The 26356-nt window shown below is 39.3% G+C and overlaps 2 protein-coding genes across 3 annotated transcripts in view; one reads left to right on the top strand and one right to left on the bottom strand.

Moving 5' to 3' along the window:
* LOC127642770 (uncharacterized) overlaps window positions 1-26356 on the top strand; it is a 371536-nt gene that overhangs the window by 295733 nt on the left and 49447 nt on the right. The window lies entirely within an intron of this gene.
* The window catches only part of galns (galactosamine (N-acetyl)-6-sulfatase), a 43679-nt gene that overhangs the window by 14687 nt on the left and 2636 nt on the right, over window positions 1-26356 (bottom strand). For both annotated transcript variants that reach the window (XM_052125108.1, XM_052125182.1), the window contains exons 3-12: window positions 25511-25585; window positions 25297-25399; window positions 23274-23417; window positions 21962-22028; window positions 21394-21521; window positions 18300-18439; window positions 17978-18081; window positions 9107-9243; window positions 8315-8417; window positions 2230-2351 (exon numbers count right to left, since the gene is read on the bottom strand). In XM_052125108.1, the coding sequence (XP_051981068.1) occupies window positions 2230-2351; window positions 8315-8417; window positions 9107-9243; window positions 17978-18081; window positions 18300-18439; window positions 21394-21521; window positions 21962-22028; window positions 23274-23417; window positions 25297-25399; window positions 25511-25585 (1123 nt within the window). The remainder of the gene's footprint in view (window positions 1-2229; window positions 2352-8314; window positions 8418-9106; window positions 9244-17977; window positions 18082-18299; window positions 18440-21393; window positions 21522-21961; window positions 22029-23273; window positions 23418-25296; window positions 25400-25510; window positions 25586-26356) is intronic.

The raw sequence follows: 26356 nt of genomic DNA, 5'->3' as shown, positions 1-26356 counted from the left end.
CCCACAAGGTCAAACATTTCGGGTTTTACTATCCTTATGGGGACATTTGGTCCCCACAAAGTGATAAATACACGCTCACACACACACACACACTCTCTCTCTCTCTCTCTCTCATACTCATCTCTCACACATCTACTCTCATACACACTCTCTCTCTCTCTCTCTCTCTCTCTCTCTCTCTCTCTCACACTCTCTCTCTCTCTCTCTCTCTCTCACACTCTCTCTCTCACACTCTCTCTCACACTCTCTCTCTCTCTCACTCTCTCTCTCTCTCGGCTATTTTTAGCCTTCATGCTTTGCGCAATATTTGAGCGCTACTCACAAAACAAAATCTAAGATGTAGATGTTCAATAGTCCGGTTCACTTATAATATGCATTTAGAACATTTGACCAGAATTTCAATAAGAAGTGAATTAAACTACTGTGAATTTACCTACAAACAGACACATACAGGACGTCCTGGAGAGTTCAGTGTGTCAAAATAATAGCGTGAGGTTTAAAAAGTGCACGATTTAAATATATTACTGTTGTATTAAAAATGAAAAGTCAATAATAATAATATTAATAACTATTTAGTATTTGTATTTATTTATTTATTGACTCTTCACCTCATATTATCCGCTAAAAACATGTCAAAAACAGACTCCTCTTCTGAATCATGGGACACTTCCACATTGATGGATATACAGGCGCCAAGTTGATATGCTGCTTGGCAACCACAAACTCCTACAGTTAGGATAATACACTATTAATTGCTGGAATATTTTATTCTGATAATTACTACAACCCTCTTTGTCTCGACCACATTCGTTTAGTCCTGCAATTTTAAATAAAAGGTGGAGAATGCAGATCCTCTATTGTATCTGTAATTGCACAAAGTCACATTTAATAAACCATCTGTGGACTGAACGGATCACTCTACAGCTGTGCTTCACTTTCGACTGCGGAGACGCAGCTCAGCGAGACGGACAAACATGTCACAGATCGTGAGCTCACTTTATGCGCTCTCAGCTCTCCATTACAGTTCAGATGGGATGACTGATTCACTCCAGCCCACGCCTGATGGGTTTCTCTGTTGCTTATACAAGCTATTGGGGTGAATCATGTTTACGATGTGAGCATGTACCATGTCATACAGCTCACATCATGACACCTGTGTGCTCCTTTAGGATTCAAATCACGCCGGTTCATCTTAGGAACGACCAACACAAGCGGCAGACTACAAAGAACTTTTAAGCAATTAATAAATAGCAGGGGACTCTTCAAGCAATTCATGATTAGTTTTGAGTTAGGTTTAGGCAATCACATAGTGATTATACCATTCTTGATATAAAACACACCTCATGTCAAAAATGGCATAAGAGCACAAATCTTTCGCAATAAACCTGGTGATTCGATTCACACCTTCTGGAGTATGTGGCAGTTCTGATACTGCAGCCACTCATAAGAATCCTGTAAGAATGCAGCGATTGTGTTCACGTGACCACATAAGCCATGTTCTCCGAGAGAAACCAAGGCGTGTTAAACCATTTTCACTTAATCCCTTAAATGGTTTTAGGAAACCAACGCTCTCTTTAACATTACGTTTCTAAACGTTGTTTCTGCAAAAAACATTAAATGGGGGCCTGGGTAGCTCTGCGAGTAAAGATGCTGACTACCAGCTAAGGGCTGTTGGTAGAGCGGGTCGGCCACTAATCGCAGGGTGTCCTTGGGCAAGACACTGAACCCCAAGTTGTTCCCAATGGCATGCTAGTGCCTTGCATGGCAGCTCTGCCATCATTAGTGTGTGTGTGAATGGGTGAATGTGTCACAGTGTAGAGCACTTTGAATACTGTAAAGTTAAAATGGCACTATATAAGTGCAGACCATTGACCATTTACCACCTCTGGAGTCACGAGTTTGAATCCAGGGAGTGCTGAGAGACTCTGGCTAGGTCTCCTAAGCAATCAGATTGGCCCGGTTGGGCCGCGTGGTCGCTATAATGTGGGGCGCATGGTGAGTTGTGCGTGGATGCCGCAGAGAATAGCATGAAGTCTCGACACGCACTATGTCTCTGTGGTAACACGTTCAACGATGCACGGATTGACGGTCTCAGACGTGGAAGCAAAAGAGATCCGTCCTCCGCCACCCGGATTGAGGCAAGTCACTACGACACCACGAGGACTTAGAGTGCATCGGGGTGAAAAGGGAAGGAACATTTTTTACCCGTGGACACAGAGCACCTCTTACCTTACTGGGTGTCTTTCCCCAGGGTCCCGCCCCAGGTGAAAGATAAGTGGCCGAAGGGTGTGTTCCTCTTGCTTGTGAGTGGTGACACCAGGCACCTCCTGACCAGGGCAGAAGTTTATACCCTGTTTGGAGAACACAGAGAGAAGAACATTGATCTTCAGCCTCTAACAAGCACCTGATAGAGCTCATGGAATAGTCTAGCAGAATAAACAGCTGAAAGCTGACCCAGACTACATAACCTTATAAAAATATTCAATTAAGACACAAGACCGAGGAAGAGATGCACTGGAAATAAATCGACAAACCATGATCAAAATCTACAAAGCCTCAAAACACCAGCACAAGTAACTAGAAAATAGGACAGACAGACAGTCGACAATAGATACATAGACAGATAGACAGATGGTTGACGATAGACAGACAGATAGATAGACAGTCAGACAGACAGACAGATTGTGTCCCCGATAGATTGATTGACAGATGAACAAACAGACAGATAATCGATGATAGATAGACAGACAGACAGTCTACGATAGATGGACGGACAGACAGACAGTTGATGATATATAGATAGACAGACAGACAAAATAGATGAATAAATTGACAGACGGATAGACAGACAGAAGGACAGACAGACAGACAGTACCCAATAGATAGATTGACAGACAGACGGACAGTCCAAGATAAATAGATAGACAGACAGACAGACAAATGGACAGTCGACGATAGATAGACCGACAGACAGACGGTTGACGATAGACAGATAGACGGTCGACGATAGACAGACAGACAGATAGATAGACTGTCAGACAGACGGCCAGACAGATTGAGTCAATGACAGATAGATTGACAGATGAACAAATAGACAGATAATCGATGACAGAAAGACAGACAGACAGATGCAGAAGGAGTTGGGATGTATTCTGTATACAGTATGTGTCATTTCTTAACTCAAAGCTAGAGGCTATTGTGAATTGCACCTGTCAGAAAGACTGGGGCATTATTTGTGTATGGGATGCCTTCCAAATGAACGATCTATTAATATTTTGGTGATTTCAACCAGAGCATATATTTGGACTTTTCATGGGAACGCTATGTCCTTTATGATCTGGCCCGTGACTTGCTCTTTGTCTTTTCAAGAAGGCTGTATGCAGTGATCTGTGATCTGGCATGAAACAGCCCAAATTCCACCAGATTTGGAGAGAGCGCCTTAAGTCTGCACCCAAGGTGCAAAGCAAAAGAAGATCACCATTAATAATGCGAGAGCAGGTTAGTATGATAGAACTAACAGCAATGGGGACAAGTGGATCCCCTGTGAAAAACATACATGAATGTCTGGTAACATTTGCTGTTGCTCAAAACACTTCTGTTGAAAATATTGTGAATTGGTCAACATGAAACGGCATTTACTTTCCAATAAAAAAAACAATTACTTTGATACTGATATGTATTTCTGAGTGAAACAGGATTTCCAAGGAGAAAAACATTTAGGGTGGAATTTTTTATGCAGGAATTGATTGGATGTGAAAAGTGGTCTTTTTATGATAGGCGGTTGGAGAAAGTGCATAGTAACATCGTTTTAAAAAGAAAGCTGTTCGAAGAGCAATTGATTATATTTTGACCATTTTTTTTCTTCTTCTTTGAAATAATGTACAATGATAAATCACAATAATGCACAATAACACCAGACACATGTATTAAGCTCAATCAACAGCATTTGTGGCATAATGTTGATTGGCACAAAACATATTTGAACTCTTATTTAGAGTTTATTAAAATAAAAATCTGGGTTTTAGTAACAGACTTACAATGGAAGTGAATTGGGCCAGTCCAAAAACATTCAAATACACACAGTTTTAAAAGTACAGCCACAAGATGTAAACATTATACATGATTTTATGATTTTAGTGTTATAAAATGACTTACCAATCTTATCTGTGTAAAGTTAAACCCAATATTACTTACTCAATATAACTTTGTTGCTATGACAAAAATAATGCAGGTTAAACTTTTAAGCAATTTGATCACATATTTTACACCAGCAGGTTTAAAAGTAGACATGTGAAGATCATATTTTTGTTCAAGCACTTCAGTGAATAGAAGTGGGACTCCTTTTCTAGGTGGATGAACAACTGCTAATGCATTATCAACATAATTCCTGTGGCTGGTGTTAGCTATGTAAACATTGCTTTAAGGTCATAACGCTCCTTGCACGTATAATGCAAATGTAACTGGTTTTACCAGATATACTGTATACACACACACACACACACACACACACACACACACATTTACGGTGTCTGCGTATATATGTCTACATCATATATACTGTTGTAGAGATGGGGGCGTGGTCGAGCAACGTTCTGTGGAGAGTTAGGCCAGGAGAGGATTGACACCTGGGGAAAAATAATCTCTAACAGCTGTTTGTGTTGCAGTGAGAGCTGGAGAGGGATATAAGGGCAGTCCAGAACGCCGGAGGAGAGAGCGGAGCTTGAAGCTGTGAGTGTGTGTTTGTGTGTGATTCCTAAGTGTTCAGCTGAAAAGCGAATATTTTGTATAATAAAGACAGAGTATGCCATCTCCCGCTTCATCTTTTCCTGGAACAAAGGGATTTGTTACAACTGTGTGTGTGTGTGTGTATGTATATATATATATAAAACCCTGAACAAAGTCTGTGCCAACATAATAACAAATGTCCAACTTGGATGTAGGAGCTCATCACGTGTACTTTAAAGCACAATTATTATGTTTGAATTGACAGATCCTGTGTTGTGTGTTAAAGCAATACAAAAATTGCTAATTTGTTACTGGATACAGTTTTTTGCCATTTTCAGATCAAATATTGTGAGACTGATGATTTGAGGGCAACGTGCTTATTATGTTTCAGCAACTGTCACTCAAAAGATATCATCATCACCACAAAAAAATTATGCCGTCACATTTTCACAAATGTTGTTTTCGGTTTTATTTTTCTGAATTCCATATTCAACAGTTTAATTCAATTTTATCATCAAAAGGATATCTAAATAAATTAATTAAAACTTTAATCAAAACAGAATAGAATAATTAAATTACATCTAAAGTACTTCTATACAGATCCTCACAGCACAACATTGGAGTTATTTTTGTCAAACAAAGTGCTGCACAACAGGAATGAGATGTAACTTAATTACATATAAATATATTAAATGAATTTGCAGCAAAGAAACATAATCCTGCAGCAAAAACTGTCATGTTGCTTTAAATGCTTCAAACCGTTTCGTTTTACTGCTTAAAAACCACCAGTTCTCCCCAAGCCCAGCTGCCAATCATAGCTCAGCTTTCTAATCATTAAGTACACTGAAACGTAAAATGTATCATTTAATAGAAGAACGTGCAATCCAGTGCACAGATGCCTTAACTTTGAGGTGAGGTAATGCACACTAAAATTCTCCATATTATTTCTAGGCAAATGTGAAGCACAGGATCAGCGCATGCCAGGCACTTACCCTGTGAAATTTCACATTTCACACCTCGCTGATCCACGCGGCTTTCAAGAGGAATTCACCCGAGTGACCGATACGATTAAGCCATCATTTTGACCAAGTTTAACAGGAAACAAACCAGAGGGCCAAAGAGCCTTGTTTTTGAGAGAAGCGCACCACAGATCACTGCCTAAATGTGTGCAAAAAAAAAAACGGTTTAACATTGAATGTGTGCATTTACGTCATCTATAATCGTCCAAATCAATTTCGGTGCTGTGAGCTTTGAAATTACGGGCGCATTGACGTGCCAGAGTTGAAAACGCATATCTGAATATGTTTGCAAGCCGAATGCACCAGGTGAAAACTCACGAAAACACATTAACCATCAGCACTAGACTTTCTGCTTCAAACCTGCTCCATCCATGAACTCAAACAATCGATTGTCAGCTCCCAAGCAATCAAGCACCATTATTTGTGAAGTTCCCCTTCAGTTCACATGAGCTGATAAAGCGGGCTGCTATTGATTCAGCGGCCATCCAGGAGAGAGCAATTTAAGGAACCGATGGGGCATAAAACAAACCCATACATTTGAAGAAGCAGCCCATGGCACAGACTGATAGAGCACAAGGGTTGCGTGTGTATGTGTGTTGTGTCTCTAATGTGTATAGTGACAATTCGACCAGCTGTGCTTGTTTTATAGATGGTGGCAACTGGAGAAAAATTCTTTCTTCCAGAAGAAAAATGTGTGAAACTAGATTTGTAAAATAACCTGTATCAGCCCAATATATTCCTTTTATATTTACATGTATGGCCCGCCGACTAGTCGACTACTAAATACGAGTTTTTGTGCAAGCCCTGGTGTATTGAGTGGGCTTGCACAAAAGGGATGCTGCTGAAAGATCATCCTAATAGATGAAGCGTTTGCAGAAGTGGCCTTGCTCCATTAGCTCCATTAATATTCATTACTGCCTGATCTTCAAGTCTGTTTGATAAGGCATTGTTTTTGAGATAACATTAACGTGCTAATGTGCATTTTGGTATGTGATTACTTCATCAAAATGAAAGAAACCGAAGGGGGGATGTGAGACACTAACTAGATTTTAAAATGTTTTGAAGAGTATGTGAACGATGTTCACCCATGCAACATTCGCCATCACAAAGCTAAGGTGCTGGTTGTGGTTGCTAGGGTGTTGCTATATGGTTGCTGATGTATTCAGAGGTCCTTTTAGCACATTCTATGTGGTTGCTAGGCTATTCTTGGTTGATAGGGTGTTCTTGGTGGTTGCGTACTAGCCAAAGTCTAAAGTGAGCCCAATTATTCTCTATGGTATTCTGGTCTCTAGACATGGCTATGCAAGGCTATGGGATATTTTCGCCCACTTCATCCTCTGCCAGGCAAAACAAATCTTGAATAGTCTGGTTGCTTAGAAGTGTAAAGCCTAGCACGCCTCTCCTCAACAAGCCGCATTTGAGGTATAATTAACGTGTGTAGCACAAACAGTGCAGGACAAGTTACGCTCCTTAATGTAATATTTACTGTTAGGTGTTTTGAAAAATCCCTACTTAGACACCAAATCCGGATGCCTTCAGAAGACTTGGAATATGTCCATATGAGTTGCATTAACTACTTCAATGACACGTTTGGGTCCTTTGTTAAGCTTAAGAGAGGCGTTATCCACTTGCATTGAAAAAAATAATGAAATAAGAATAAGAGTGTAAAAAAACAATGCTGCATTCACATCATGTCAGAATTACTGTTATTACCAGATGGCAACTGGGAGATTCTAAACGTAACTGTACATGTCCTCGCTTGGACCTCGGAAATGACTTGTTTCTATGGTTTCTATATAATAATAATAATATAATAAAAGCTATTCAGTTTGACTGGGTTCCAAAAAACAACAGTGCAATTGTAAAATGGACCAAGACTAAAGTTGACCAAAAAGAGATATATATATATATATATATATATATATATGGAAATAATTTGATATTTAAAAAATATAATTTTTCATGTCATTCATACATTTTTAAAGCCTTAAATAAAATCCCATATTCCCATTTTATTATATGATTCCACATTAAATATGAATAAACAACTTAAGGTGTATGAAGCACACATACATCTTAAGAAGTATGACAATTAATCATGAAAGCCCTAAAACAGAAAATTAATCATCATAATCGCAATTATGTGTTTGACAATTAATTGCCAAACTTTCATAACCGTGACAGCCCTAAATATACTAATCGAATCAAAACTGGATTCAAATCAAGAACTTGTGAGACGAAATCAAATAGAATCTGGAAATCTACAGTATATCAAAACACCTTTGATGAGACTTTTTACATGATGTCACAATAGTCAAGTAAGAGCTTTCATAGAATTCTATTTAGTTCTGGGAAGACATGAACGTTTGTTTTTCCAAGTTGGAATCTCCTATTTCCGACATGAAGTGAACGCACCATAAGAAGGAAAGTCAGTCATATGGGTTTGGAACAACATGAGGGTACGTTATGACAACATTTTCATTTTGGGGGGAACTATCCCTTTGAGCAAACACCACTAATGAGGGAACTCCGACAAAGAAACAGAGACAAATGAATATCTAGTCACTGACCTTGTTGAATTCCTCCCATGAGTTGCTCCAGGTCCAGTAATGCGCTTTGTATTGCCCAATCCGCACTGCCATCATCTGGTTGCCACGATAATAGAAGATGGGCCTGTTGGGGGTGAAATGGGAATCCTGTGATAAGTGAATGTGGTCACCAGCACTGCCCACCCTGTCTCATCCCATTATGCACAATACGTGTTCAAATGCACACCCGATCCACTGGGTTGGACTACAACCCACAGCCCTCAACCAAAAGAGCTTCTTCAACAAGGCCAAAAAAATCACTGTTTCTGTTTTTCACTCTTTTTCTGTTTACACCTAGTATTAAAAGGTGATGTGTACAGTTTTTCGATGTTACAATACTTTCTCCTATCCCAGCTTAATATATGGACACAACTATAAGTAAACCATTTGTAGGTTTATTTCCCCCAAAAAGTGTAAACACTGTGGCTCTGTGGCATCTAAATGTTTTGTTGAGCATCCCGTCCAACCCGACACAGCATCACTGACTCAACCAATGGACTGGGTTTGAGGCACGACTATGGTAAATGGTAAATGGTCTGCACTTATATAGCGCCTTTTTAACCTTAACGGTATCCAAAGGCGCTAGCCTGCCATTGGGAGCAACTTGGTGTTCAGTGTCTTGCCCAAGGCATGTGGAGTCGTGTGGGCTGGGATTCGAACCACCAACCTTGCGATTAGTGGCCGACCAACTGAGCCACAGCCGCCCCTATCTGTTTTCTGACCAGTGTAAGATGGGAGGACAGTTTGGGAAAGCAGCACATTTTCTGATGTTACCTGTCTACGAGTGAGTTGTTAAAGAGGGCGGGACTCAGATCTATCCCATCAATGATGCGGTCGTCAGGGGGAAGAAGGCCAGCCACAGTGAGACTCGTGGTGAAGAGATCCATCACACTGGCTAACTGATAACTCACCTGATGGAAAAACAGAGGAAAAGAAGGAGAATGACAACTGAGAGAAGAAACCTGATTACAGTAAACAATGATCGAACGGGAAACACTGGCTCCATTTCAAAAGCTAGTCAGCTGCCTCACTGTCTAATGCCTACATATACAGCTGCCTAATGATAGGGGTTGTTCCCACAAAAAGGTCCTTGTGCTAAAAAAGCTAGACACTTTGAAACTGAACAGCCCCTTAGAGTTGGTGGAGGAACTTTGCCGTTGCATCTTGCTCTCTTATAAGCGTTTCTTAGGTTAAGCAGTGAGTTTTTTTAAACGCTTTGTCAGGAAAGATGATCAACTTGGAAATGTGTGTCTCGAGATCCTCGCATTCGGTTCCAGTCTGTTGTGTACCATCTGTTTGAACAGCCCCTGTCCTGTGCTCATAGTCTGATCCGCTTCACCCCAGAGTTCAGCCGAATACCTCTGCTATCTGGGAATATTGCTACCCTACATACAACTGTACTGAATAAAAAAACAATTTGGTATTCTCCTCATTTTACTTCTGACTTAACATTTGGAAATATGGACCAACTAAAACTTTTCATTCGAATCTTGTTTCTCTGCCCAATTGACAGCCCTAGTGCACTCTACATAGGCAGCAACTCAAGGTGAAATACGCAGAAGACTCAACTCGCAGTTGATTTCAACAGTGTCCTGTAAACATGTTGATAAATTAACAATATAATACTCTAAACCATAAACATTTATTGCACGCACACATATTGGGTAAAATCGTAATTTTTTAATTATATATAGTTTCAGTAATTAATTGAATATTTTTATCGTCAGTACCACCCCCCAACCCCCAAATTTTAGTATATTTAGTAAACAAATAAAATTACTATTTAATTTATTTATGAAAACCAGCCCTTCCAAATTTAGTCATATTTAATAAATAAATAAAATTACTATTTAATTAAAAATATATATTTATAAATGTATTTATTGGGGGCTAACCCCACAATTTGAGTATATTTAGTAAACAAAAAAAATTCTATTTCATTATTTTTTTTTAACTTATTTATACATTTATTGGGGGTTAACAACAATAAAAATAACCCTATAAAATATCTAATTAGCTAATTTTTTTTAATTCTTTTAACCCCCTGATTTGGGCATATTTAATAAACAACTAAAATTACAATGGCCGACAGCCTCCCCTTTCAGGCACGTCCAGCTGGGAGGAGGCCTCGGGGAAGACCCAGGATTAGGTGGAGAGATTTAATCTCCACACTGGCCTGGGAACGCCTCGGGGTCCCCCAGTCAGAGCTGGTTAATGTGTCTCTGGATAGGGAAGTATGGGGCCCCCTGCTGGAGCTGCTGTCCCCGCGACCCGACATCGGATAAGCGGCTGAAGATGGATGGATGGATAAAATTACAATTTTATTTATTGATTTATTTATTGGCTGTTAACCCCCAATTTGGGCATATTTAATAAATAGGGCTGAAACAATTAGTCTACATTATCCACAACGTCAAGAATAAAAATTTGTTGACCAAAATCTTCGTTGTCGAACAATCGTTTGATCTCAATGAATGGAACATGAGATCGCATTAAACTCAAATGATGACGAGTGAGAGCAGCACTGCAGCTCGCGCCTGACTGAGGAGAAAACACAGCTCATATGCACTCTAAACTTTCCAAACAGATTAAGGTGATGTAGATCGCAAAGTATGAGGAAGTTATAAGAATCACTCTCATTGTGAAATAAAGCAGAGCCGGAGCTGCCATTCCACTTTATATAATTAATGCGTCCTTTGTTAAAGTTCAAATAATAAGGAAGCAGGTCATGTAAATAAGTGCAAACTCAGAAATGGGCATTTCTCTGTGGGGTCAGTGAGTCACGATCTAAGGGGGAGAGATTGGCTCTGGCGCGGGACGCTCGTCCCTCACGTGTGCTTGCTGCAGCTAGATTATAACATGATGGCTCGCAACATATTGGCTCATAATATATGCGTCACTGTGTTTCTTATCGTAAAGTAAATTGGCACTATGCAGCTTTATTAAGAAGAATTTGTCTGAGTGAGCAAGAGACAGACACAGAGGGTGTGGCGTCAAGCCTCGGAGAGGCATTTATTGGAACTAATAATAAACGTAAAATGCCCAAAAGGGGTAATAACGTGTCCAAGAGGGAATAGTGTTCATAATAAAGGGGGAATCTGGCATCCTCGTGGTGAAACTGGGCTCCGTCAAAGGACGTGGTAGTGTCCATAAGATAGCCCAGGCACGGGCTGGGTCGGTCAGTCACCCACGCTCCCCTCCAAAATCCACGGTGCGAGGGGCGGCGGCACTGCCGGACTGTCTTCCTAGGTCCACAGCAAGCATGAGGGGAAGGAGGACCAGCATCTAGTCCGTCGGCGGCAACGTGAGCTGTTCACACCCGGCGACTCTTTAATGCGTACGGGGGTCCGAGGAACGGGTCCGACAGCATACCACCTCGTCCAGCTCCGAACCCTCCCAGCTCTGGTCCTGGGCGTGCGAGGATGCCAGTGTGTGCACATGCGGAGATTTGAAGTCGGCTCCCAGATAAGAGGGGCGATCAGGGGTGCTTCATTCACTGCTGACCAAACAAGGCTTATTAACTCCCGTCATGAGCCTGGCTGATGACGGTGCGGGCGATGACGAGCTGGAGGGGTGGATCATTCCGCCACAGTGTGTACACGAGTTAAAGATGGACTGAAGTGAACAAAATGGTGAGAGAGGATAGCCTATGCCATTATACACTAAAACTCCTTTAAAACAATGTACATTTACTTTAGCAACTATACTGCAGAAAAAACTTTGCTATCCGAGAATGTTGAATATAATATTAAAAATACAAATATTTTAAAATATCTAAAAATCCTTTAAAAAAAAAAAACAAAAAAAAAAAGATGCATTCGCCTCAGAACAGCAAATAATATATTTAGACTTCATTTCAGAGAATATATATTGAATATATACACAAACAATACACAAAATACAGTTATATTTATGATACATTGTCCAAAAACAATTCTTAATATCTTATATGTTGCTTCTCAAGTAAATGTATCATATTTTAAGGATTTTTTTATATTTTTAAATGGAAAACAGTGAATGTCATTACTGAATTAAACGTAATAAAATACATTTTCCCCATTAATTCAATGAATGTCATTTAGAGGCATTTTTAAAAGATGATTTTATCCTCTTTATTGTTAAGAAAGCACGTTTAATACAAACTTTTAACTCGGGCACAAGATGAATAATCGGTTAAGAGCTAATGATTAATCGTTGCAATAATCGCCAAATAGTCGAATAAACGTTATAATAATTATTAGATTAATTGATCATCAAAATAATCATTTGTTGCAGCCCTATTAATAAACAATACAAAAATTACAAAATTTAAATAATGCTTATTGCAACAATACATCGAAACTGTTGCATATATGAATGTTGTTATTCGAACAATCATAAATTAATTTAGCTGTTCAGTCAGGACGTCTATTTGTAGGTCAAATAAAAAGCTAATTCACCATGGGGGATGTTTTTGATTAATGCGTCAAATATTGGCTCTACTTATCTAGAAAGTGCTAGCTTGGATACTCAAGATTGTGTGATTTGCGATACACCACACCCATGCTACCACTACACCAATATACACACATACATTTCCACACATGCACACACTTGCATACACATCCTTCTCCATGCATGAAACCCATCAGGATGGCACAAAACACCAGCAGTGAGGCCAGTTTAGGAGAGCAGAACCACAATGATTCCCTCTCTAATCTGCGCTTGCAGGTTTATTACACACCACACTAACATCTCTGTAAACGAAGAAGAGAAAGGGAGAGAGACACGAGACGGAGAGCTGGGACTGAGGCTGGAGCTGCGGCTTTATCTGTCCTCACCAGTCCTGCTGCAAAAAAAGCTTTATTTTATTTATAAACTTTGAACTATTTTCCGATAAAATGCCATTTTTTCGCTGTCATCCCTGATCTTCCATTCTATTCTCTCCTGAGCGGGCCTTTGAGGGAGACGGCACGCTCACAATCAGATAGTGCTATCAGCTCACAGCAGCTGCCTCTGTTGCGCGCTCACACACACACACCCTGCCTACTTCAGCCTCCCAGAATTCCTTCTACCACTGCCAGTACATTCCATTATCTTCACACTCAGCCTTTACACACACACACACACACACACACACACACACACACACACACACACACACACACACACACACACACACACACACACACACACACACACACGACCAATCAAAGAGAATAATTAATAAAGGTAACTAGCTGTTACCACCAGCTTCTTTTTTTAAAAATAATATGGGGAAAAAGATCTCCCATTTATATCCCGTTCTTTCTCTTCTTTTTGTTGTCTCTTGGGTTGTTGGTAGTCGTCTGAGCAGCCCCGTCTTACACCCTCATGTGTCTTCGAGCCAATATTTAAAATGATAAAGTTCAGACTCAATTCAAACTTAAATCTGATCTCTTTTAAAAGCATACATGTGATCATACATTCTATATAGGGCGCAACAGTCAGGATCCGGAAGTAAAAATCTTTTATCGATAACTTATAAACCTTTAAAGACAGACCTACCATGAGCTCAGAGGTTGTTAATGGATGGTAAATGCTTCCGTAGAAGCCATTAGTTTTCATTATTTTAACGTAATTTTGAAAAAATCATGTTTAATAGCCAGATTGCTGGTAAAGGTCTATGCTACCCATGATACTGAAGAGAAAAGATTCACCAATCAGAGAGTCATGGCCAACCAAAGCTCACCAAAAGAGCTCTGCAGTGACCGCCCACTCTCATGACACACTGTGAATGATGCACTAAAGTCGCTCTCCCGGCACTCTCATATTTGTTGTATATTTATATGAATATTAAGCAATAAACCTAAAATATATTGTTTCTATACATATAATCAACCACTTTAAATGAATAGTTTTAGGCTATATTTCCAATCATGTTTTTTTTGATTACGTCATACACAATGCTTCATGAGACTGTAGCTCATTTCCTCATTAAAGACATCAAGTACAGAGTCTTGTACCTTTTGTCATTATGTCGAATTTTCAAATACTTTTTAAGGCGGGTCTCGTTTCGAAAGCTGAGTGCTCCGGAGATCGCATTCGTAGGCCGCATACGTCACAGAGACTGTATCGTTTCAGAAAAGCTAGTAGGACCAAAGTAATTTTTAGCCAAACAAACCACTCTGTGGCCATTTTTGAATGCTCCCGGACAGCTAGTTTGTATGTAAACAAGCGGCATACAAGTGCAGCTCCTATCTATCCTATCTTGAATCGGGATAGACCGAAATCTCCAAAACGGTTGGTCAAGATTACGATCAAATAACATGTTTCAAATTAGCAGTAAAATCTGACAACACTGGTATCATTTATTTAGCTTCTTTACCTCAGATCACGCTAAAAAACAGAATTTCCCCAGATTGTATGTCAAATGCTCATGTGTGCTCTCAAGTTGACTGACAGGCAATGCCTGAAGCTAAACGGTGATTGGCTCTTTTATCTGTAGGGCGGGACTGCCTTTCCACATCCGATGACAATTGGGTGTTCCAATTTCGCCCATTCTTTTTAATAGAAGTGATCCGTCTGTGCTAAATAGTCTCTGGTAGGACACTCAGAATGCAGCCTTCGAATGCGATCTTCATCCACAGGAATTTGGAGGATGCAAGAGGTGTATCCTTCGTTGGCACTCAAAACCCACAATTCTTTGCTTCAACAGAAACATACATAAATTCGCTGAAAAAGTAACGGGGATTTACCCGAAAATATGATGTTCAAATGCAAATAATGTTAATTCCAAAAAAAATTCCGTAAGTGAAATATGCAATATGTCAAATTATAATAATATATAATCTAGAATAAAGTATTATGAGGTAAATATAAAAATACAGCTCAAACTCCTTTTCTTTCTACATCGTTACAACTACATGAGTACATTGTGTGCTGTCATAACACGATCGTTTCCTTTTGTCCTACAAAGACCGTCTCGTTTAAACGAAGCAAATTCAAAAAGTTGAGGACACTCGGGTATACAGCGTCCTACCTAGCACCAGCCTTCGAAATGAGAGACAGCCTTATTGTAGTAACACGATGGCACATAACAACAAAACTAACTGTGAGTGGTTGTTAACATGTCTCAGACAGCTTTCGTGGCTTGAGACACTAATCAGCCAAACGGGAACCTTTATCGGCCAATACGATATTCTGAAAATCAGCTGATTTATAGCCTTGGCGAAATTTTGGTTGACCACTTATATTAGGTAATATCTGAAGAGTGGGCCAGACTTTTGAGATTTTTCATCATATGACCCTTTTAATAGTACCATTCCTCTGGTCATTCAAGCATTTCTGATGAGGACAACCACTTTAAAACAAAAACGCTTCCCATAAGAGAAATGGAAGAGAAGATACCCATATCACAAAGCGCCACATGCACGAGTGGAGCAGGACTGGCAAAATTCAGCCTGCAGCTTGAATACAAACATTAACAGTGTGAAACACCTGCTAATTCCACTCTGCAGCACCCTGGCACTGCCCAGACACCTGGCACCAAGCACGCTTCCATACAAGCCGCATACCCAAACACTCCGTCCTTTATCCTGCAAGGCTGGCATATTCAGATACCGAAACCCTCATTACAGCTCAATCCAACCTCAGCAAACACACAAACAGATTAGCCGCTTAAGACGCTCCCAATCCCCTTCTCCCGCACTATCAGGGATGTGCACACCCCTCAGATATGAGCCGGGGGCAGGCTTAGCGCAGCTCCAGCGCTCCCTCCTCCAAAAATCCCCACAAGCCGCAGCCCCATGTCACAGCTGCCCCTAATACAATTAAAAGTAATTCGCGGATCAGAAAAGGAAGTCAGCATCTGTCACAAAAACCGGGGGTTAGACGGAGGAATCAGAGATTGCGTCGCAAAATGTCAAGATTCCGATTTCGTTCTTTAACAATTCCATCTTTCAGTGGCATTGAGGATGAAAGAGTAGACAATGTTTGGAAAGCAATTCGGTGATAGTATATTATATGAGCATGTGTTCTATGCGAGTGCATGCGCTTAAGCAGATATGCACCTATAGAGTCAAATACACTTTCAAATTGATTTAAAATACCAGTCTTGGGAAGGAATTAACTCGTTAAACACTGATGCATTTTTGGGCTGCCATCTGCGATTTTTCACACTCAAATTTACAAGCTCACCATTCACACGCACTGTGGATTAAATGCAAAAAATTGGTCTTAAATAAAATGACTTCAATTCTTCATAAATAATATTGTATGAGTTTATCATTTTACGATAAACCTTTATTTTTTTATCTTTTTTTTTTGTCCCAACTTTGTAAGCATGTAATTCAGGTTCTGTTCACTTTATCTCACTTTGAAAAGTTTTATTTTGTTCCACTAGATGGCAGCAAGTACTAGAAAAAAATGTTTTTCTCTATGACGTTCCATCACAATTTACAGATCTGAAATGTAGGTGGCACTCAAACGCATTTTATCCCTCACAGATTTGCTCGTCCATAGACATTCAGTCTAATTTTCAGTTTATGTACCACCCTCATCGTTTCATTGAATATCTCGGCATCTGAGTGGACTACAAGCTCAATCTAGGAGGCATTAGAAAGCTGAGATCCTCATATTTTCGATGATATATAACGCTTTATCATCAATGGTCGAAAACAATTAGTCGAAACATCAATAATCGAAAATTAAGATTTGTTTTGCATGCTTTTCCTGCTGGATGGCATATTATGTTCTGGACATCTAAGACATAACATTGGATTATTCAGTCAAGCAAGCTCACAGACAAGTAAAAAATGGCTAATTTATTTAGCCAACAGCCTAAGGTAAAAGCAAATATAGAGTTTTTAGCTATTTGGGGCTTACAGAAGCAATAATCGGTGCATAAATGAGTCGTATGTATTTGATGATTTACAGAAATCATATTTAATTTTGTGATTCTTTTGAAAATCTTCAAACTGTGGTATTAGTGCAACAAAATAAACTATACAGTCACATTCCTGAGAATGAGAGCTATTATTTGATATGACTTGTCCATTTAAGTGCCATGTGAAAAACTTTTAAAATCAAATTAATATTACTACCCCATTACCTCTAGGGGGCGCTAATTTGCAATGCAAACGCTTTCAGGCCTTTTGTTATTTTGTGTAGCATAAAGGCAAAAGTGATGTATTCTCTGAAAAGTTTAGATTCTAAGCTTTCGAACTATACCACATTTGCCTGACCTACGTACATGGGGACTTTAACGTTTTAAGTGAAAACAAAATTCACAATATAGCGGGTCCACAGAGTTTAAGGTAATGTTATAGTCTAAAGGCAGCACGTTAACTTGTCCTGACACTGACACAAACCTGGCTTAGGTGAACCCTGATCAGACCATTTACATTTATGCATTTGGCGGACGCTTTTATCCAAAGCGACTTACAGTGCCCTTATTACAGGGATAATCCCCCCCGGAGCAACCTGGAGTTAAGTGCCTTACTCAAGGACACAATGGTGTTGGCTGTGGGGATCAAACCAGCAACCTTCTGATTACCAGTTATGTGCTTTAGCCCACTACGCCACACCACTCCATTTACCCATAACAGTCGGTGTTCTCTAAAGTCAGTGTGACATTAAAAGCGGATTTGTATCCAAATATCAGACCTGTAAATGAGTAATTCTTACTGTTCCAGCAGGGATGCGTCCAGGCCACCAAGCAATGGCTGGTTCCCTCATACCTCCTTCGAACGTAGTCTCTTTCCCACAGAGGAACGGGCCGTTACTACCACCTGAGGAGGAAGAAGGACAGAGGAGAAACTCAGACACAAAGCAGTGGTGGTCACGCAGGAGATATAAGTTCGATTCCCCCTTGTGTTGTGTGCCAGTGTTAAAATCGAACTTTATCAAGCTGTGACATTTAATATGAAAACCAATTGTTTCTTTAATTAATTAATGTTTTTAATTGATTATTAAAAAGGTATTATTGAATTGCTTTAAACAATCATACTTTGTAATGGTCCGGACATCACTGCTGCCCCATTATCAGAGGTAAAGAACACCAGTGTGTTGTTCTGGATGCCCAGACTGACAAGCCGGTCCAGAATCTGACCGATGCTGTGGTCCAACTCCATCACCGCATCGCCATAGCTACAGGATAAAAGTACACATTTTTATCACAACACTCACTAAAGCAACTCCAGAGGTCTGTAAACCTATACACTACCAGTCAGCATTTGGACACTCTTGACTGAATTTATGTTTCATCTAACGGCTTACGCTTAAACCTTAAGTTCTGTTTGGACATTTTTGTCCGATTTGACCCCCATTTTTTTATATATGTTAAAATGGTATCCTTCATCGGAGTGGTCTGGGCCTTTGTGACTTTTCCTCTTTTTACCATCTAAGCACAAAAGAAATCCTGAAAAGATTCCATCAAGTTTAGGCGGCTTTACGGAAAAAGTCACACTCGTACTGCTCCCGGACAAATTTATCCGACCATAGAAATCAATGGGGAAATCAGTGGGTAAGACCAGAACAAAGAGACACAATGCAAAACACACAAACACGTAAATGAATTGGTGAGACTATAACACGCTCACAGTGCAGAACACACCCACACCCACACCTACAGCCACATACACACACACACACACACACACACACACACAAATCAATGGAAATGAATCACACACACAACATCAAAGACGAAGATCCCCCATTTAGCCTCAAGATGACTGTAGGGGCAAGTGCTGTTAGCGAGCACCTATGAAGGCCGGAACGGTGCACGAGGGGGTGGGTGGCCAGCACCACGCCCGACCGCCTTTGTCTCTCTCCAGTGGCGATGTTTTACACACCGCACCAGGTACTCATTTTAGGCTGAGTCGACCTAGGGGAGGCCCGGGACCGGTTCAGATAATAGTCACTGGTGTTGGCCATGAGCGGGAATCGAGCAGGGTCGCCAGGTTCGTAGCGCAGCACGCTAACCGCTACACTACACACACACACACACACAGAACTAAACATCTGACCCCACTTTGGGAAGAGTTTACACTTTTAGACAAAACATTGCATTTTAAATTTTTTTTTTTAGTTTAGGAAAAACTTATATTCCCATGCAAAAAAATATATAATTCTCACAGCTTTGAGTTAATTTATATTATTTAATGATGTTTGCAAAATAAATGGTAGATAACAAAATAATTTTTTAAGTCTTGTCTTGGCAACACCATGGTCAGGTTTGACTGTACTATGTGTACTATATGTGGTGTTATTGCAAAAAATTGAATATTCAGAGCAAGTGGTTTAAAAATAGCTACACTTTGACAAATAATTGTCTCTTGGAATGCCGAAATATATATCCAAATGTATAACTTGATAATACCTATAAATTAAGTTACAGCATTGGGTTACAGACACCATTGAACAATAAGGGGAACTCTGAGGACATCGATAGGCTATACTTGACATAGCAATGACATATTGTTCTGCCTATACCAATAAAGATAATAAAAAAACACCAATATAACCTAATAGCGATATGATTAACGATACATTATGCAATCGTCCTAAAAAACCACCAGTACTCACTTATTATATAGTGGAGTTCAAAAGTCCACATTGAAAATCTGTGATTCAAAATCAAAACCTAACTTGGAAATAAACTGAAAGTTTTACGATTTTGAAAACCACAGAACAAAGATTTATTTATTTATTTATATATATATATATATCATTTTTATTTATTTATTTTATAAATATACACTGGTGGCTAAAAGTTTGGAATAATGGACAGATTTTGCTGTTTCGGAAGGAAATTGGTTCTTCAATTCACCAAAGTGGCATTCAACTGATCACGAAGTATAGTCAGGATATTACTGATGTGAAAAACACCATCATCACTATTTAAAAAAAAAGTCATTTTTGTTATCTAGACAGCAGCATCACTCCAACACCTTATCCTTGAGTAATCATGCTGAATTGCAAATTTGGTACTAGAAAATCACTTTACATTAGATCAAACACAGTTGAAATATATTTGGTTCATTAAATGAAGCTTCATATTGTCTTTGTTTTTGAGTTACCACAGTATGCAATAGACTGGCATGTCTAAAAATGGCAAAAAAAAGAAACAGCTCTCTAAAAACTCACCAGTCAATCATTGTTTTGAGGAATGAAGCCTATACAGTGCTTGAAATTGCCCAAAAAAAACTGAAGATTTCATACAAAGATGTACACTACAGTCTTCAAAGACAAAGCACAACTGTCTCTAACAAGGACAGAAAGAGATGTGGAAGACCAGATGTGCAACTGAACAAGAGGATAAGTACATCAGAGTCTCTAGTTTGAGAAATAGACGCCTCACATGTCCTCCGCTGACAGCTTCATTGAATTCTACCCGCTCAACACCAGTTTCATGTACAACAGTAAAGAGAAGACTCAGGAGGTCTTATGGGAAGAATTGCAAAGAAAAAGCCACTTTTGAAACAGAAAAACATAAAGAAAAGGTTTGAGTGGGTAAAGAAACACAGACATTGGACAACAGATAATTGGAGACGAGTGTTATGGATCTGAACCCCATTGAGCTTTTGTGGGATCAGTTAGACTGTAAGGAGCGTGAGAAGTGCCCGACAAGACAGACACATCTATGGCAAGTGCTACAGGAAGTGTGGGGTGAAAGGTCAAGTGCTACAGGAAGTGTGGGGTGAAAGGTCACCTGAGTATCTGGACAAACTAACAGCTAGAATGCCAAGGACCTGCAAAGCTGCCATTGATGCACGTGGAGGATTTTTGAACGCGATTTTTGAATTGTTTTTTTTTTCAAATTGTAATATTAATTATTCATATTATTAATGTCCTGAATCTACATTGTGATCAGTTGAATGCCACTTTGGTGAATAAAAGTACCAATTTCTTTCCATAAGAGCAAAATCTGTACATTATTCCAAACTTTTGGCCGTCTGTGTTTATTAAATTAGAAAAATGCAAAATAGAAGCACTTTCACAGTGGACATTTGAATCCCACTATATACCGTAATATAGTTGCCAAGCAGTAAGTCAACTGTATGTATGAATGAACAATAGTATTAGTGATGCTTGCATACCGCCCCCTTTGGCTTTTTCCCAGAAAGTGGTTTGAGGCATAAACAGGTGCATGGGTAGCATCTGGAGTCCAGTAGAGAAAGAAGGGCTGCTGGGCGACAGCCTGCTGAGAGATGAAGTCCAAACCTTCCTGAAACCAGACAAACCAATATCAGAGACCTCTCATGACGCACCTGTCCAAGTCAACATCACTGATCCACACAAATTAATAAAACCAGTTTTGACCGATATTTTGTACCGATCTGCACACTTTTCTACTTTTACAGTCATTGGTTCTCACCCACACCTATCATATCTCTTCTGAAGACATGGACTTAACCACCGGAGTAGTACGGATTACTTTTATTCTGTCTTAATGTGCTTTTTTGAACTTTAAAGTTCTGGCCACTATGCATTGCATTGAATGGACCTACAGAGCTGAAATATTCTTCTTAAAATCTTTGTTTATGTTCAGCAGAAGAAAGTCATACACATCTGGGGTGGCATGAGGTTGAGTAAATGATGAGAATTTTCATTTTTGGGCGAACTATTGCTTTAGTAAGCCAATTAACTGGTAAAGCAAAAACTCACCTTCAAATAAATCTGAGTGAGGTTGGATTCCCCCGCTTTCACATTTATCTCAAACTCTTCATAATACCTGCAAAACACAGAGATTTCAACGTATTTTATTAAGACCATATGTACAAACTCTCATTTCACCAACATGTGAGTTTCTGTGCTAAATCACAAGCTTCTTAATCCAAGCGTCGCCACAGGGTGTGATTACAGAGTGAGTTTGAGGAGGTAAATTGCGAGATTGTGTCTCAGAAGTGTTCTTAAGGCGTTATGAGAACGTGCTGAGGTGTGGAGCGGCAGAGGCAGCTCGCTTATGCTCCGACTGTTCCAGGTGTCCTAACATACCGCTAACGCAACCCGTCATCTCCTGGGTGTGTGTGTTTGTCTAGCCATGCTCAAAAACGGCATGCTGATTAATCCCACTGCTAAGCGCAAAACTAGCCCAATCGCCAGAGTCAATAACCTGGAATGCACATATGGCTGTTTTGGCCAAAACACATGGGCAGAAAATGAGACACTACGTTGCAGCTTGTACAAATAAACAAAAAAAGAATGGAAAATGTTAAATGTCATGAACTTATTTAGAGGGCTGGCAGAAGATCCAAATGATCAAAGAGTGGTTCACTGGTATTGTAAATCAGAGTGGTGGTGGGGGTGTGGTCGAGCGCCAGCTTGTGAATGGAGAGCGAGATCGGGAGATAGGAATGGTAAGGATCAACACCTGCCAATGATTGTCTCTAACAGATGTTTGTCAATGCTGTGAGTGTTGGAGACAGATTTAAGGGCGAGCCAGACACCAGTGAGGGCGAGAGAGAGTGACGCACACAGCCGTCTTTGTGTGTTATGCTGTAAAGCACATTTTGATTTTTGTTTAAACTGAAGAGTGTAAAAATAAAAAAAGCTTTACGTTGGATTGTTTGTCCGTCTCCTGCTTTCTCCTTGGTAGAGAGTTATGAACCTGCCACAGTCTTGTTACAATCAACTTTTTACATGTTCTTCAGAAAATGTAGTTCTCGCACAATGTCAAGGTGTTCATATGCGGTTACTAAGGTGTTCTAAGTGATTTCTAGGGTGTTCTGCTTACTGGCCTAAGTCAAAACAGCCCACCCCCAAGTCTTTGTGATATTCTGGTCTCAGGTATGGCTATGGGCTTTTTTCCCCCCACTGTTTAATTGTCCGCTAGGTAAGTCTGAGCTCTTAGAAAACGAATTAGAAAAGTCAAATTATGCATCAAGGTGTAATACTTCCATTTAGAGATTTTTCAATTTAGAAACCCTAGATATGAACAAACATTTCTAATAACATGTGCATCATGCATGTATCTCACCTTCCCTTCATGACAGAGTTGTTGTAAACCGGTATGTTGGGACGGAAGCTGTTGTTGTAAGGGCCAAAGTGGCAGTTAGGTGCACCAAACCATTCATCAAAGCCATGCTTCAGAGGTAAGTATTGAGTTCTGTGGCCAAGGTGCCTGAGGTGAGAGACAAAAGTTAAAAGGAGTTATAAAGATGATGTGTTTGTTCAGTAATGCATACTACCATATTTACTCATGGTATTCTTGCAGTATGCAGCATGTGTACTTTGCACATTATAAACATTTTCTGTAAAGTATGCATAAAATACCCAGATGACACACTACAGTTCACAAGTTTTATAGCACTAAAACATTTTTGTTCTGGAAAGAAACTGATGCTTCTGTTCACCAAGGATGCATTACAATATTCATGTAATTGACTTGATCTTCAATTTCCAGTATGATAAATTAACCATAAGTGATGTAAACCAACATATTTTTAAATATCTGTCTTGACTCATTTAAAAGACATTTGACATGAAATTGGAATAAAAATGCAAAACAAATAAATACAAATTATTTCCTGTATGAACGTTGGACGGCATTTGCCGAATTGAACATTTACGTGACAATGTTGCTTAATACTGTTTGAAATGTTTATCGCTGCACATGGACATAGAATATGTGGGGGATGCAGGAGACGTGTCCCCTCACTTTCAATAAAACCAAATTCATCCCCCGCACTTTTTCCCCTAGGCAAATGTGCTTACGTTGCATAATTACATATACACCAAAATGTGCAATATGTGTAAATGCAAATGTTAAATTCACAGGTCAATCTCTTCAGAGACAGTTGCATCTGAACCACGTAATTCATGAGTTCGTCATGTAGTGTCTTGGTGACCATTTCACTCACCCAAGCTGGATCTCAGCCACTGGTCATTGGTCATGAACTCAACATGGCAAAATATTCTCCACTCATGCTTTAGCATGTTTCATCCAATGCTGAATGCCATTTCATTTGCCCAGATGCTCACGGCAATAACGGAAGTTACAAGAAAAAATGCGTAAAAAATATTATTTCTTATGCTTCCAATTCTCTACTGAAAGATCAATATACAGATATAATACACATAAATACTGATTATTTTCTGTAGGAGTTTGACTGATAAGTAGGACTGTATTTGGACATTTAATACATTAATTATTGCTTGGTTTGAGATGGCTTATAAAAAGTTATCCAGCGAGAGTGATTTTTTTTTTCTTAAGCTATTTGCTGTCAAATTCTGCCCCACAAATGCAAAATGTAGTAAAAATTCACACATTGACACTGGCTTAATTTATTTTTATTTTTTTACTTTTCATCAAAATCACACTTATATACACTCTGTATCTTATAGGATAGTAAAATCACTGTAAAAAGTGGTAGCCTGCACTTGCTACCTTAAGGAGCTGGTTCAACTCGAGTTAACCCCTAAAGCTGTTTTTGTGGCATAATGTAGTCAAGTTAATTTTGTTTTGTTAAATAATATTTTTAAATTTGTAACTAATTTATATGTTACCACATGAAGCATATTTTAGGTTAAAAAAGATATTTCTAAAGAGCTGTAGAATTATCATATATTTCAAGAATATTGCAAAGTATTCTGATATATTGCCTACAAATACAGTATATAAATAGTTTGAGAGTTTAGGGAGATTTCATTGTTATACTCAAAGTGCGTCATGGGAATGGGCGGTCACTGCAGAGCTCATTCACTTTCTTAGATTTTATTTTTGTCTTGATTTCTAGTAAAAATATCTAAATATTCTTAAAACAAGAAATATTTTCTTGACAAGAGAGAGTGGCATAAAATCTGACAAAATGTAGTAAAATGTATGATCCTAAAACAAGAAAATTGACAATGGGGTTGGAAAAATAAACATGTTTTCCCTTTGAAAGTAGTTTATTTTTCTTGCCCCATTGGCATATATACCATCGATTAACAACCTCAGAGCCCACAGTATGTCTGTCTTTAAAGCCACCCTGGCCTGAGGGGCTGGAGGGAAACCTCACCATTTGCCAATGATCTTGTTGACATAATTTTTGTTCTTCAGCAGTTCTGGAAGCAGAATCTCATCCTGTGATATTCCCCCCACTATTTCCTGAGGTGTGTATGCTGAAGGAGAGAGATGTGTTAATGTTGCATACAACAAACAGTCATCAGAGTAGATAAACTGAACAGTAAACAGCACAGTTAAACAGTAATAGAAAAAATGTACGATCATACCATTCCTAGCGTGAGCATTGGTGGTGTAGAATCCATTTCTGACAGGAAGTCTACCAGTAAGCAAAGCTGCCCTGGCTGTTAAATACAGAAATATCACACGGTAAACATAAAGCCACAAAAAACAAAGCTCTAAAACATAATTAGCCATTTATGTCCATAGCCTGCACCATTGCTATGGACATGAATGATACATCAAACTGTCCATCTATTTTCGGAGAAGTGGACTTTTTTTCAAGCAATCTCAAGATTTTCACCTGGCAGACAATAGAAAGGGTGAAAAATCCTATAGATTTGCACTAAGAGGACCTGAGTCATATCTATAGGGTGGGACCTTTTAACTTGGGCCAGTAAGCAACCACCAAGAACACCCTAGCAACCGCAAAGCAATTTTTAACAACCACTTAAAATGCCCAAGCAACTCCTAATATTAGATGTCCTAATAACTACCCAGTACATCCAAGCAACCATTTAGCAACCCCCTAGCAACCATATAGAAATACACTAATAACCTCTCAGAACAAACACATAATCAACCAGATAGCAATGCTTTAACAACCACCCAGAACACCCTTGCAACCATATAGCAATAAGCTAACAACCACCCAGAGCCTCCTAGCAACCATTTAGCAACACTCAAGCAACTGCATAGCAATCCACAAATAATACTCAGAACACCTTAGCAACTGCATAGAGAAATACCCTGGCAACCACTCACAACACTCTAGCATTGTGGTGTTGACTTCTGCATGGGCAAACAGTTCGCATTTTCTTCATAAAGCATAAAAATCTATTACATTTTACATATGACACAAAACATATGCAATCTCAAAGAGAGAGAGAGAGAGA

The sequence above is a fragment of the Xyrauchen texanus genome, chromosome 1 (assembly GCF_025860055.1).
Source record: "Xyrauchen texanus isolate HMW12.3.18 chromosome 1, RBS_HiC_50CHRs, whole genome shotgun sequence".
In the NCBI taxonomy this organism is placed as follows: domain Eukaryota; kingdom Metazoa; phylum Chordata; class Actinopteri; order Cypriniformes; family Catostomidae; genus Xyrauchen; species Xyrauchen texanus.
The sequence above is the reverse complement of the archived record's forward strand: the minus strand, read 5'-3'. Positions and strand labels throughout refer to the sequence as shown.